The 14,797-nt window shown below is 39.7% G+C and overlaps 1 protein-coding gene across 1 annotated transcript in view; it reads left to right on the forward strand.

Annotated features, from left to right (window-relative positions):
* LOC141584694 (uncharacterized) overlaps window positions 1-13,588 on the forward strand; it is a 193,974-nt gene extending 180,386 nt beyond the window's left edge. The window contains exons 2-4 of the mRNA XM_074400181.1: window positions 10,838-11,216; window positions 11,747-11,782; window positions 12,410-13,588. Of these exons, the coding sequence (XP_074256282.1) occupies window positions 10,838-11,216; window positions 11,747-11,782; window positions 12,410-12,475 (481 nt within the window). The 3' untranslated portion in view covers window positions 12,476-13,588. The remainder of the gene's footprint in view (window positions 1-10,837; window positions 11,217-11,746; window positions 11,783-12,409) is intronic.
* Window positions 13,589-14,797: the final 1,209 nt, after the last annotated feature.

The following is a 14,797-nucleotide window of genomic DNA, read 5'->3' on the forward strand; positions in this document are numbered from 1 at the left end:
CCTTCAGGTTGCCCTCCTAAAACCAAGGCTTCCTTTCTAATAGGTATTCACACCATTTCTCTGAATAAGGAACTGTGTCAGAACTAAATTGAGTCATAGGACTCTAGGTTCAATTTTTACTTCAAAATAGTGGCCCCAAATGACTCTGATCCAGTTCTTTCAGCACCCTATTTCCTCACCTGTTGTATAAGAATAATATTTTCCCTTTAAGAGTTTCACAAAGATGCCTCTACATATGAAACATACTTGGGACTTCCAAAACGGGTTTGATCATTGTCTTACTCCATCAAAATCTTAATCTCTGCTTTTTCCAAACTGGGCAAAATAATATATGCCAACCTTGAGGGTTTATTTTAAGGATTAAGTGAGATCATGCATGTGAAAAAGCTTTGAAATTTGAAAATGTTTCACATGTAAAAGGTATTTTTATTTCAATACTTTTGCAAATGTATGTATAAACTAAATGCAAATTATTCAAAAAAACAATGAGACAGTTCCAACTTTTGGTTCTCCCATTAATATAAAGTGAGGGAATGCTACAGCCTTCTTGTGGCTGAATGCATTGTCAGTAAAACATGCCTCCATGTGGAGTTCTTTGTTCAGTGATGAAAATTAGTTTGTACCATGATATTCATACTCAGCTCAAAAAGTATGTTTAAGTGTCTACGCTGCCAGATACTTGCTAGGAGTTGGGGATATGTTGATGCAAATGACAATGTCTCTGTCCTCAGGGAAGGTCATAGTCTAGCTAAGGGAAGATATATAAAGGAATGACTGGACACAGAGAGCCAGCCTGGGACTACTAGGGGAAGATGGTATGTGAGCTAAGGAGTAAACAGAAATCAGCCACATGAAGGGAGAAGAAAAGAACATTCCAGGTAGAGTAAATAGGATAGGCAAAGGCCTAACACTGGAAAAAAAAAACATGCTTTGTTCATGAAAAAATATAAACAATATTAGAAAAGGCGTATAAGCCATTTGAAGAGTAGTGGGAGGGGAGGTTGAAGAAATGAAAGGGTTTCACCTAAAAGAGCCTCATCCATTAATCTAAGCAAAATAACTCAAGAATGGAAAACCAAATTCTGTGTGTTCTCATTTATAAGTGGGAGCTAAGTTATAAGGGTGCAAAAACATACAGAGTGATATAATGGACTTGGGGACTCAGGGTGGGAGGTTCGGAAGGGAGTGAGGGATAAAAGACTACATACTGGGTACTGTGTATACTGTTCGGGTGACGGGTGCACTTAAATCTCAGAATTCACCACTAAATAACTCATCCATGTAACCAAAACTCACTTGTATTCCAAAAACTATCGAAATAAAAACAATTAAAAATAAATTTTATAAAAGCACTATTTCAAGGCTAAAAAAAAAGGTGTGGGGGGTGCTCAAATGCTTTGCTAAAGAACCTATAGCTTCTCCAGTTGGCTCTCTGCTTCTCACACTGTGCAAATCAAACCCTAGGGACAAGCAGGATTAACATGACCCAGCTTCTTGGATTCTTGATTTTGCCTACCAGTATGGGAGAGGAAACAAAGTTGAAGTTGAAGTAGTGTTGATTCAGAACAACCTTTGTAAATATTAAAATGCCATCCCTGGAGTTACTTTGGGAAAGATTTGAGAAACACAGCAGCTATGAAATAGAAAACCACTGATGGTCTTATTGTCAGCAGTGGCATGAGCAGATATATGTTTCAGAGCAGTGGTCCCCAACCTTTTGGGCAGCATGGATGAGTTTCATGGAAGACAATGTTTCCACAGATGCATGTGCGGTTGAGGGGATAGTTTTGGGGTGATTCAAGAGCATTACATTTACTGCGCATTTCATTTCTCTTATTATTACATTGTAATATACAATGAAATAATTATACAACTCACCATAATGTAGAATCAGTGGGAGCCCTAAGCCAGTATTCCTGCAACTAGATGGTCCCATCTGGGGGTGATGGAGACAGTGACAGACCATCAGGCATTAGATTCTCATAAGGAGCTCACAACCTAGATCCTTCACATGTGCAGTTCACAATAGGGTTCACACTCCTGTGAGAATCTAATGTCAAGGCTGATCTGACAGGAGGTGGAGTTCAGGCAGTAATCCGAGCCTTGGGGAGCAGGTGTAAATAGATGTAGCTTTGCTTGCCAGCCTCCCCCTCACCTCCTGCTGTATGGCTTGGTTCCTCGAGGTCCATGTCCTGGGGGTTGGGACCCTTGTTTTAGAACAATCACTCACTCTGGTGATGGTGTGGAAAACAGATGTGAGGGGGAGACTGAAAACAGGAAGGCCAGTTAGGTGACAGGCACAGCCTTCCAGGAAAGAGATGATGAGTAGCTAAAGCAGGGTAGGAATTACTGGAAGACGCAACGCTTTAAGAAACAGGCAGAGGTATGCTCATTAGCCATATGGAGTGCGTGAATGTGGAGGTAAAGGAAAAGAGAGGAGTCACAGATAAACCCAGAGTTGGGGCTTGGAAGACTGGCTAGACTCTGGTGCCACTGAACAAGTTGGAGTATGTGGGAGGCAGTAAAAAGTTAGAACAAGATTATGACTTCAGCTTTGAAAATGTAAATTTCTACATGCCGTGGAACTCCAGGTGAAGATGCTCAGAATGTATTCTGATACTCGTCTCTGATTCTCCTAGTGAAAAATCACAAGCATTTGCAAGGTGGTCAGAATTAGGTACTTTGCCCTTTTTCTTTTCAACTTGCAGAGGCCATCTCCAGAGTTCATACATGACCTAGACTCAGATCCTTCACTGTTTTCTCTGATATCTGTCAACCCACAACAAGCAGTAACTACCTGGGTGTGGTTTTCTCAGAGAAGTCTTGACCCAGTAGTTCTGTATTGTTCCCTGGATTTTAAGCTTTTCAATAGCAACACTATGTGTCACTGACAATATGGACTGCTCATAAATAACCCAGAAGAAAATGCATTATCATATCATATATTAATCCCTTAGCCTCCTGAGTCCCTGTTTTTGAACTTTTTTTCCTCTAACAATATCTTTATTAATTCAAATCTAGCTTCTGGTCTCCCAGTTGTAATAAAATAGATAACGGATCTCAGGTGGAGAGTAAGCATCAGAAACAGATGAAGTCACAAGACAAAAATCTTATGTCCCTATTTTCCTGTTTTCATGCAAATGTCCCAGTAATTAAATCAGGAAAAAATGTAGCAAAAACATATCAGCCAAATGGTTTTAAAATTTCGAAAGAAGCTGTAAATATGGTCCTTTTTAGAAGATCAGGTTCTAACTAGAGTATGAGAAAGGGTAGCATTTGTTCTGATGAAGCAGTTTTTAAATTCTTGTCAGTGATTTGAAAAGAGATAACTGATGTATGTTGAAGAAGCCTGCGAGATTTTTAAATAGTTCGGACGCTATGGGGAGCATTTTTTTTTCCTTAAAGCAATGTACTCAGAAGTGTTGGCAAGATTTTATTTGAACGTAGCAGTGCTTATGTGAGGAAGTTATTTTGAATTACCCTAGTATAAATATGTATGACTTTATTTGTATTGAAAATTTCCTTTGCAAGTGAGCGAATGAGGGACTGTTGCATATCTCTATCGCTTTGTAAATGATTTAGGTATTTCATTTTGGAAATAAAATATCCTACCCAGAATTCAAAAATAATATCAGAATTCTGTTTGCGCCCACAGGTGATTCTTGCACCTACATTCATACCTTTTAACTTTAATTTGCCATGTAGAACAAATGGTATTTGTTATCTTAAATCTGGTTTTTTTATATAGCATTTATGCATACATGCATTCATTCACTCATTCACCAGAGATTTACACAGCCCCTCTCAGAAACCAAGCACTATGCTAGGTACTGGGCGTGCAGCAATAGTATTGAACTGTCCTTTGTCATAACATATTTCAGGTAAACATTCCATTTCCTCCAGGCAATATTCTGTAGCACAGTGAAATTTTCAAATCTTAGGGTCATATCTTATTATTTAAAGGCTAAGCATGTTGAAGACTGTGAACAAGCCTAGCATTGTAAGCGTTTTCCCTCTAAATACAGAATATCAAAAGAAAAGTAAGAAGAGGTGAAGGCCCCAAGAAATAAGGCCCAAAGCAGAGGAAGGCAAGAGGAGGGCAGGAAGAAGGGTATTGGAGAAAACATTAAAATTAGAGCTCAAACTTTCCCCTTAATACCTTTGGACGACCAGTTGCTTTTCTACATGAAAATGAAGTTGCTAGCAAGAAAATCATCCAACCCATTAGCTGTGGAGCTGTCTACTTATAGAAGGAAAAACAAAACAAAATTCATCTTCTCTGTTTTTCTTCTTCTTTTTTTTTTTTTTTTCTTTTTGAGATGGAGTCTCACTCTGTCACCCAGGCTGGAATGCAGTGGCACAATCTCAGCTCACTGCAATCTTTGCCTCCCAGGTTCAAGAAATTATTCTGCCTCAGCGTCCCAAGTAACTGGGACTATAGGTGCATGCCACCACACCTAAATAATTTTTGTATTTTTAGCAGAGATGGGGTTTCACCATATTGACCAGGCTGGTCTCAAACTCCTCACCTCGTAATCCTGCCTGACTCAGCCTCCCAAATGTTTTCCTTCTTTAGCTATTTTGTGGGATTGGAGGGGAAAGGGATCATTTATCCTAAATTACTACTTCGCCTTCCCTTCATAAGCAACACATCTCTTCTAGTTCATTCGAGTCTCTCCTTATGATTTCTTTCCTTGATCAGAGAAAACCTATTATATTTTAATGTGTTTGCTTAAAAGCAAACTACAAGAAGTCTTATCAGAGTCATTTATTTAAAGAATGAGACAATCATATACATGCAGTTCTCTGTTGGCTCCTTCAATTCTTTTTTAGGCTGTGTATAAAAGTGACACAAAAAAAGAGGAGTTAAACACTTTGTGTTAAAAAATGTAATCAAGTACATAACTTTGTAAAAAGGAGGCTATAGTGTCTTATGTACCCATGATCCCCACCTGCCACCCTCATCTGTCCTCATTCTTATCTCAAGTTATAAGTTTTAAGTTTATATGTCCCTAAACCTTCTAAATGAATGACAGATTCCACAAATAGCTACAAATATTACTATATAATAGGCATTGTTCCAGGGGGTTGCAAAAGAGACATCAGTGATAAATCACCTTCCTTTGTCAAATAAATTACTATTTGGAGATCATAAATGAAGCAACAGTTTAAATTTTTCCAAGTGACGGTGCTTTACAGTAATATCATAAAAGCATTACTGTCCCTCAAATTCAAAGTTCAAGGTGATTTCAAATGACATTCACATCATATTCCACCTAACCCTGAACGTTTTCTCCAACCATGCAAGAATCCTCCTTGGGAGCAGCAAAACTTCATTATAGATCATCTTTAGGCTGTAACAAATAATGTTTCAATATCCCATAGAGCTATGTGACAGTGCGTAATAATATGACTCAGGGCTATTCTGATTTCTCTAAACTGAAATTCCAAATTCTTAGCAGATAGATAAATTAAGCTTTTTTAAAAAAATGGAGCTTTAATTTTTCCTTCTTGTTTTAAAACACCAAATATTTTCTGTGAACTTTCAGCTTCATTCTGTCCCTTTTGTCTAGAAGGGTGCTAGCTGAGTGCCAAGAACAACAGGTAAGCCAGCGTCCCTCAACCCAGAAAAATTATGCCTTTGCCACAGGAGCCATACTTATGCTTCCACAATGGCCAGGGAAAAACCTAATAGGAACAGATTTTTTTGCATGTGTAGCAAAGTTAGTTCCAGAGAGAAAGAAAGAAGCCTGGTTTGCACTGTAGCAGAACCATTGGAACAATATGCTCCCTGTGTCCACGGCCCAATCCTCCCTGGACACCCTCCTTTCTAGGGCATAGGGTAGAAAAGTCACATACACAGTAGATCATGCCAGGGCCTGCTGACACAACCCTACTCCCAAATTTGCAGGCAGGAGAGTGAAGCAATGTCTCTACTCTATACATAGCCTTTTTTCTTTTCTTTTTTAAGGTAGATGTTTCAGCATTCGATTGGGGGCAAAAGGGGTGGAGGAATGGAAGAAGATAGTGCAGGCGAACTTTCTCAGTGCTACTCCATCCCTCTACGCCTCCCTACTCCTGCAAGCCTCTGAAGTTACGGCAAAGCTAGGTAAAGAGTTCTGAAAAATACTGAGACCCTCTTAGGTTTACCTTGAACAAATAGGATCTTTGACACTTCTTGACTACACTTAGCCACCTGGAAGAGTGCTTCCTCCTATAGCAAGTCATATAGGGAGGATGCACTGAAAAAAAGGTTTTTTCCTTACAATTGCAAATGAAAGAATAAAATACATCATCAAATGTTAAAGTGTGCATATGTCCTCAACTCAGCTGTTGATGTCATATTTATAATCATGAGCACCCCAGGTTTTCTACAACTTAAGAAATTCTATGAGCATGTTACTTTTCCAACTTCATCAGTAAACATTGATTTCTGTATAATGCAGAAACCAGTTAAATAATTCCTGGCCCCGGTGCGGTGGCTCCCGCCTGTAATCCAAGCACTTTGGGATGCCGAGGTGGGAGGATCACCTGAGGTCAGGAATTCAAGACCAGCCTGGCCAACATGGTGAAACCTCATCTCTACTAAAGATACAGAAAATTAGCCAGGCGTGGTGGCAGGTGCTTGTAATCCCAGCTACTTGGGAGGCTGAGGCAGAAGATTTGCTTGAACCTGGGAGGTAGAGGTTGCAGTAAGACAAGATCACACCATTACACTCCAGCCTGGGCAACAAGAGCAGAACTCTGTCTCAATAATAATAATAATAATAATAATAATAATAATAATAATAATTCCTAAAAACAAAATCATTAAAACAAATAAGTGGCAATAAAATCATTAAAAATAATAATATAAAATAAACAACATCTAAACGACATGTTACATCCGCTCTGGCTTTCCGTAATTTAACTTCATGTATTTTTCAGGTAATTCATTGTAGTAGGAATTACTATTTATTGATGCACCTGCCCTGTTCCATACATTTTGTATACAGTCATATTTTCTTCACAACAGGCTTGAATCTAAGTACTCCTTTGCCTATTTTAAAAATGAGGTTCTCAGAGATAAAGTAACTTATCCTCAATACACAGTATTTACCAAGCAGGGAGCCAAATCCAGTTTATCTAATTCCAAAACTGAATCTTTACCAGTATAGTATGCTAACACTGAGGATCTAGTGTCAAATATACTAATGTCTAGTTTCCAGTCAACAGGTGCTAAAAGAAGTTGTATAAGAAATAAAAACTATTCCATGACATGCCTGGATCATGATGACTCCTTCATCACTAACTTGTCCTGTGCTTGGGCCCAGTGTTGGAGCCAGTTGAGCTAGCAAGAACCTCCCATGGGAGCTTCTCCTGAGGTGGGTGTCTGGGAGAAGAGACTGGACCAGAAAACATACTTTATCTGGGAAGCCAGAGGCACCAAAGCCAGAGAAACTTTGGCTCAAGGATTTGAGCCAACATTGTAACTGGAAAAATGAGCCTAAGTGTTAGGTCCAAAAGGCAAAATAAGCCATACGTGGAAAAACAAGAGCCAACCACAGCATCCAGGAGGCCTGGAAATGGGTCACAAAGCAGTGTGCAAAGCGGGTGGGCACAAGTGGGTCAGAAACACATCTGGGAAAGGTAAAAAGATGTTGGATGTCACATGACTATGGTGTTGGCCCTGGGGGTGGACCTGGCAGATTCAAAAGCCCACCAGGAACCAGATGCTTGAATTCTGGGGGAAGTCATTGACACTCCCTAGGCCACAATTTTCTCATCTAATAAAATGAACCCAGTTGTAACCCCTTCAGATCTGCTATCAGAATTAAATGATATGTGAAGGGATTTAGCATTGTGCCAAGCCTAGAAAAGCAGTTTTTTTTTTCTTAGCTATTATTACTTTATAGTTGTGATTGCCATAGAGATGATGATAATTTTGGGGAGTAAAGTTTATATTTAAGTACCTGAAAGAACCCTGAAAAAAAAATCACCCTTAGAATGGTACAAAATTAAAACTGAGTACAGAACAAAGTTTATAATTTGAGCCTTTTAACGGAATAAAGAATATTAAAGAAGACCTTGAAGCAAGCATGAAGTAATTTCCAGGTCACTAGACAATTTGCAGGTGCAAACCATTTCTGGTCCCATTGTCAGAGGGAGAAAAAAGGTACAGGTCACACCCAGTCTCCTATGCTGATGTCCAAATGTCTGGTTTGGTTAGTCTTGACCTAAAAAGAGCAAGGAATGGATGCTTTGAGAAAAGAAACAATTAACAGACCCTTTAAGAAATACAAATATAAGTATTTTGAGAAGTCTTAAAAGAAAACAAGAACAACAAAAATATATTAGTGTTAGGATTACATCACCATAATTTTTCTCCCTAGCATTTGTAATGATTTTTCAGTTTTACATCAAAAAGAAAATCTGGCCTTGTGGACATTTAAGAGACTAGGGAATTTCATTTTCCACTTAATAAACTGATTTTCTCCACCACTCTAGGTACTTGAAATTAGCACAAACCCCAGGCTAGCTACAATTCCAAAAGGGAATGCTCAGTTCATTATGAATGGTCTTAAAGCAAATAGTACTCTGACAGCCAAATTCCTGGTCTTCAAATGTGTAAGTTTGCCCTTTTTTTCACAAGTCTTACTCAAGACCACTTCTGAGCTTCTGCACATTTAACCCTTACACTCAAAGACATGTTACTAAAGAACATAGGAAACTTCAACTTCATACATTTGGACTAAATTCCTTTTCAAAAGAAGTTTAATATTTATAACCAAAATATGACCATATTGAATACACTAAATTAACTGCTGAACTAACAGAAAGGAAATACTGTATTTATTTTCACTTCCGTGGCTAGACATCCTTTGAACAGTTCGAAAGAATCATAAACCAGCCATAAATTAATTCTATGATGCTTTTCATTTTCTTTCTTCACTTAATAGCACAGCACTGATTTTTCAATTAAAAAAATACTGAAAAGTAAATAGTTGTTTTTAATAATCAAAATTAATTTGTACTATCTTTAGTTGATCTGTATGTTATTCGTTAAACCTTTCATTATAATAATAAAGCCACAATATAGTGAAGCTTTATGTATTACTTCATTTAATTCTCAATAAAATTCCAAGGAATAAGCATTATTATTGTACTCACACTGGAGACTAAAAATAAAACAAGCTTATAGGAGATTGCCTATAATCACACAGGTAGTCATCTGCAGGGCTAGTATTTAAAATAGATATTAACACTTTGGACTTTAACTGGCACAGGAGGATAAAAATATCAGGGATAGGCTTACTTAATCATTTTTAATAATTTAAATCAGTCCATATATTGATAAGTAAAAGATAAAAAATGATCTTAAATACAAGGCCTGAGTTGTCAACTGCCACAATTTTCCACTTTTAGACTTGAATAGACATAACTAAAAATTTAAGTGACAAAATTCCAATAAGAAAACACAGTGCATAATTAGTGCACGTCTATGGATTTGGGGCGGAGAGTGACTTCATTTTATATAGGGTATTGTTTTTCCTAATTAATTGTAGTCTGCCACATATTTGTACGTGATTGCCTCATAAATGGTTTACAAATTGTTAAGAAGTTTATGGATATCTAGAAAGAATATTATCGCTCAATAAATAAACTTTTACAAGTGTAGAAGAGAAATTTTACATTAAAATGTGACTTTGTTTCTTCATCCTGAGAGAATGAATTTAAAAAAAAACACACATTTAAAATCAAGCATTAGATATGCAAATATGTGTTCAGATCAGAGATACCAAAATTATTCAAATGATTAATTATTCATCACAAAATGTCAATTAATAATTATGAAGCAGAAAAGGCATCTTTCTAATGCATCTTTATTTTTCTTGGCCTAAAAAAGGCTAAATATACATGTTCAATTGACTTCTAACAAGTTTTTAAAATTCAACAAAGTAAACAAATTGTAAACAAGCGCAAACTCTGAATTTTAATGAGAACAACAAATATGCCCAAAGTGAAGGGGAGAGTAAAAAATAATAACAAAGAAAACAAAACCAAACAAAACCAGTTATGTTTATGTTTACGACATATATGGCCTCATCCTCACTCACCTGCTAGGTAATGGACAGCAGCCCAGCCTAGCCAAGAAAACAACCCAACAACCCAAGTTGTGAATTTGCTTAGCAATGTGCAAAGTACGTGACATGATGATGTTTCTCTCTGAATTGATCAGTCTTTGTTGGGGTTCGGGGGAGTGCTTTGGGAATTTCTTTACCCTTTCCAAATAGTCATTAGAAGAAAAGCACAGTTTAAGTTTCGTAAAATTACCTATTGTAATATCTGAAGTCTGTTAACAAACTAAGCATTACTAAAATATGACTAAACAAGATTTTTCACATTGCCTTAATTCTAAAGAATGCCCCTATGCCAAGTATTATTTAGTTTTTTTCCAGGAAGATTATATCTTGTCTTTTAAAATTATTAGTCTGAGCCGATGTGATAATATAAAAGAATAAACCATTATGGTCACTGCACTATGATTTATTTTATTTTTATCATTATTATTTTACTCTTCACTGACACCTGGTGAACTTGTCTCTGAGACCCGGGGAGTTATTTTAGTCAGGGTGTCCCTGCCCTCCTGCTGGTAGATTAATTACACATTAAACGTTGTGTTTTCAAAACGAAATGATAAATCTGGACACATAAAAGAGGCACAAAAAGAATCACAGCGAGGGAGAAGAGGCGATGTTAAGAAAGAAAACAAGAAATTGCAAAAGGGAGGTATCAGATAGAAAAGAGAACGCAGGAAATGCAACTAGGAAAGAATTTCAAGATAATAAGGATAAAGGGCAGGGAGGGCTGAAAGCAGGGCCAGAGAGAGGAAAAGCAGTAGGGAGATTTTTGGTTTTCAATTCCCTGGTGAGGCTGCTGGCGTCCGCGCCCTCAACGCCCCAGCCTTCCAAGTGGAGGCGAAAGCCACCTCCTCGGGCCTGCGTCGCATCCAACTTACTCCAAGTTTTCTGGTGACTCCTACAGGGCCCCTTTCCGTCCCCCCCCTTAGTGAGATTGACAGCCGCGTGGAGGAGGCTTTTCCAGGCACAGCCTTTCTCATGGTAATCAGCCCCCAGCATCACCTCCCGGCCGCGGCTGCTCCCGCTCGGAGCGCGGCTAGCGGACCCCGGGGACCGGAAACAGGGCGGCGGGCGGGGAGCGGGAGCGCGAGCCAGGTCAGCTGACCGGGCGGCGGGCGGGGGTCGCGGGCTCCCGGGCGGGGACGGGTCTGGGGGAGGGCCGACCCCCCCTCCCCGCGCTCCTCCGCCAGAGTAGCGGGGCCTTTCCTGGAGATCAAATCCAGGGACCGAAGCTAGCGGCGGGGGTTGGGGCGGGGTGGGGGGATGGGGGCAGAGCGCGCGGAAAATTGGGGACAACAAGCAGACCTGTTTGGCATCAATAAATTAAGATGCTCATTTGGGTCCTGAAGTTTGCTGGTTCCTGTCAGTGGAGACGTTGGCAAAAGCCCTGAAGCCGAGATTCAGCCTTTACTTCAAAAAAATAAAATAAAATCAACCCCTCAGCTGGCCGCCCTGCTGGGGCCAGGTGACGTGCGAGATTCCACAGCCTGCGGGTCTCGCAGCAGGGATGTTAGGGACGGTCTGAGCTTCTCTGGTCCTGTTTTGGTTTTGTTTGAAAGGGCTTCTCAGAGAGATGCTCCTGATTTTTTTTTTTTTTTTTAATAGACTTTCCCCTCCTATCCTAGGCTCAACTCCGAATGGATTGGATTGCGAGTCTGCACGTGAGAAAACCGTTTGACTTGGCTTGGACCCCTGCCGCCCCCCACCCGCTCCACACACACCCAATCCAGGGTCCCCTTTATCACCCTTTGCTTGGAACTCCAAAAGAAGTTGCCCACCTCCTGAGTCACAACACAAGGTCGAATAATTCCTCCAGATGAAAGATCAGTTCCATTTCAAAACGAGAATAGGTTCCTTTTTTTATTTTCTCCACATGGTACAAAATAAACAGAATTTGCTTTAAAAAAAAAAAAAAAATCATTAACCATGGCCAAATTCGAATTCCTTCTACAGCCTGTGTGTTCAAGGGCAGAAACATTGTATCTCTTCGGGCATCTGGGCCGCCAAGCTGAGAGGGGGGAGGGGGGAGCGGCTGTGAAAGTTGAGGAAATTGACAGACTGAGAGGTGAATGGGGGGACAGGCATCAGGTCTTGGCTGGAGGGAATTGGAAAACAAAAGTGCATCCTTCTCACCCTGCCTGGGTGGAGGGAATCCTGAGGGAGGCAGTTTGTTTTGCCCATGGAAACCCTAAAGAATTATTTTTCCCCCTTCAATGTTGATTGCAATATTATTTCACATTTCCGTGTATCTGTTGTTTTAATCTCTTTCGTCTACGCTAATCTCGAAGTGGATTATTAATGGAGAAGACAGAGAGAAGGAGCGATTCATTTGCAGGACTTATTTTGCTGTGTGAGGAGCCGAAAGCCAGCAGCCCCCAGTCCTCTCTCGACTTTTCTCTGCGTCCTGCGCTCCTGCATCCCCCTGATCCCACGATCCCCAGTGTCCCCGGACCTGGCCCTCGGACTGAGAGAATGTTCGGAACAAATTTATATTCCGGCTTCCTCCCGACCCCATCACCTCTGCCACGTTGGGAACTCTCTCGGCCAAATGCCTGGGGAGGGGCGTGCCAGTCAGGAACGAGGGGCAACCTAGCCGCGCGCTCACCCCTCTGAGAGACCCTTCCCGTGCCAACATCCAAACATCCACCTTTATGGGAACTTGGAAGGTTGCTTTTTTACTCCAAACCAAATACTGGCCAGTCGGAACTCCGAGTGCAAAATGTTGAGGACTGTCTCCTGCCACTTGAACGATTTACTGAGTCCAGGGTAATCAGATGATTAGGTGTTTTTAGTGGAAATACTTAAGCGTCTTTTTTTTTTTTTTTTTTAAGTCAGATCCTAAGTAACCTGACTTTTAATATACATAATAAAGACAAGTGTTTTGTTAGCTATTCGATTAGATACTTTGACCTGAGGTTATTCTTGTGTGTGTCTGGGCTGTAAGCCTCCAATGGCTACCTGGATGCCTGAAGAGTATTGCCTGGAATCACTCTCTGCGACGGGCTCCTTCTTCCTCAGGAGTGGAAGAGGAGTGGCTGTAAAGCAAACTTCTAGAGAAAGCTGGACTCCATTTTTTTTTTTTAATTAAAAAAGAGGGAAAAAAGGAGAAGAAAAATGGACATGAACAGTGGTGCTAAATCTTAGAAGAGGAACTTGATAAGTCACACATATATTTAGTATAGCTATATAATAGTGAAAGAAATGTAAAATACAAAATTCAGAATGTATCTGACCCATGTTGAAAATATTTGATTTTATTTATCAATAATTTTAAGATCCTGAATGCCTTTCTTCTATAGACACTTTATCTGTGATGGGGTGGGGGGAGAGAGTTAATTTATCCAGCAGCTATGTTCATTATAATAAATATTTAAATTAGGAAAGAGGTGAGTCTGTAACCAACTGTGAAAATCTTTCTTGCATCCTAGAACAAGATCTAGCTGTGGTTGTGCTAGGTAGCTATTAACCACCCCCTTCGCAGCCCCTCCCCTCCAAAAAAACATACAAAATACAAAGACGTGTACCTCTGGGAGTGTGGATGTGGCAACCCATGTGGTGGTTTGTCCCTCCTTTGAGTGCAATTGCCAGTGACTCTTGCATTCAAAGTCTTGCTTTAGGCACACATTCAAAGCATAGTTCAAAGCAGTTTATCTTAATATAGTGTTGGATCAGGGCATTATTTGTTTCAGATTTCATCAGACTGGAAATAGGAGGGTGTAACATATTTAACAATATTAAAGCTTAAAAACTGGTGTGAGGCAGCTCTCTGGTCTTTACACCTCCTTCACCTTTACCTTTCCAAAGGATCCTAAATGTTGTGAGACTAGAAGATTATTTGTGCTCTGAGGTTCTCAAGTACTTTCACTCTTTAGGGGGAAAAAAAAGTCTTACAGTTCTTTAAGAAATGAGCCTGAACCATCCGAGGACAGGAGATTTCTTCCTTTTCCGATAAATGCCTGTGCTCCGCATCCTCAAATTTGGCTGTCTTTATTTACTTCTATATTAGTTCCAATTATGTGCAGTGTAAACCAGCTTTTTGATTAACAAAACAGCAGAGCATTGGTTAAGAACACTTAAACTTCAAAAAAATTCCCCTGGGAAGTGGGCTCTGAATTGGTTAATAATGTGCAGTACTTGCTAAATTGCTGACTTCCAGATGTGGAAAATATCTTTCTTGTTTAGGACCTATGTAACCTGATTGGATTACGACAGAAGCGTCACGTTGGAAGCTTTTGAGTGATTATTTAATTAACCATACAGTAGAAAGCTGTATTCTCCAGGAAATCCCTTCCATATTTGCATAACCAATCCCTTCAGAGCAAAGGTGGAGTCTTTTCTTTTTAATTTTACTTTAATTGTAATATCAAAAAATATATACTCCAAAACTTAGACCCCATGCCGTTTAATATCATGCTCTTCCTTCCCTGCTAAGTTTCTCTGTGGCCTTTCTCTTTTCTTCTCCTGCCTCCTTACACTCTCTCCCTCACTTTATAGTGAGGTCTCCCTGAGATGTAGAGAGATTCTGAGATCCGGAGTGTTCTATGTTAATTTACTTAGAGACCCTTTATTAAAATGCCAAACTACTTTTTAATATTAGGATCCAATCCAGAAATTCATCACACACACACCCTAACACACATGTCCTAGGATGCAGCTCTCATGCATTTTTTTTTTCT

This window comes from Saimiri boliviensis, chromosome 5 (genome assembly GCF_048565385.1).
Source record: "Saimiri boliviensis isolate mSaiBol1 chromosome 5, mSaiBol1.pri, whole genome shotgun sequence".
Classification (NCBI taxonomy): domain Eukaryota; kingdom Metazoa; phylum Chordata; class Mammalia; order Primates; family Cebidae; genus Saimiri; species Saimiri boliviensis.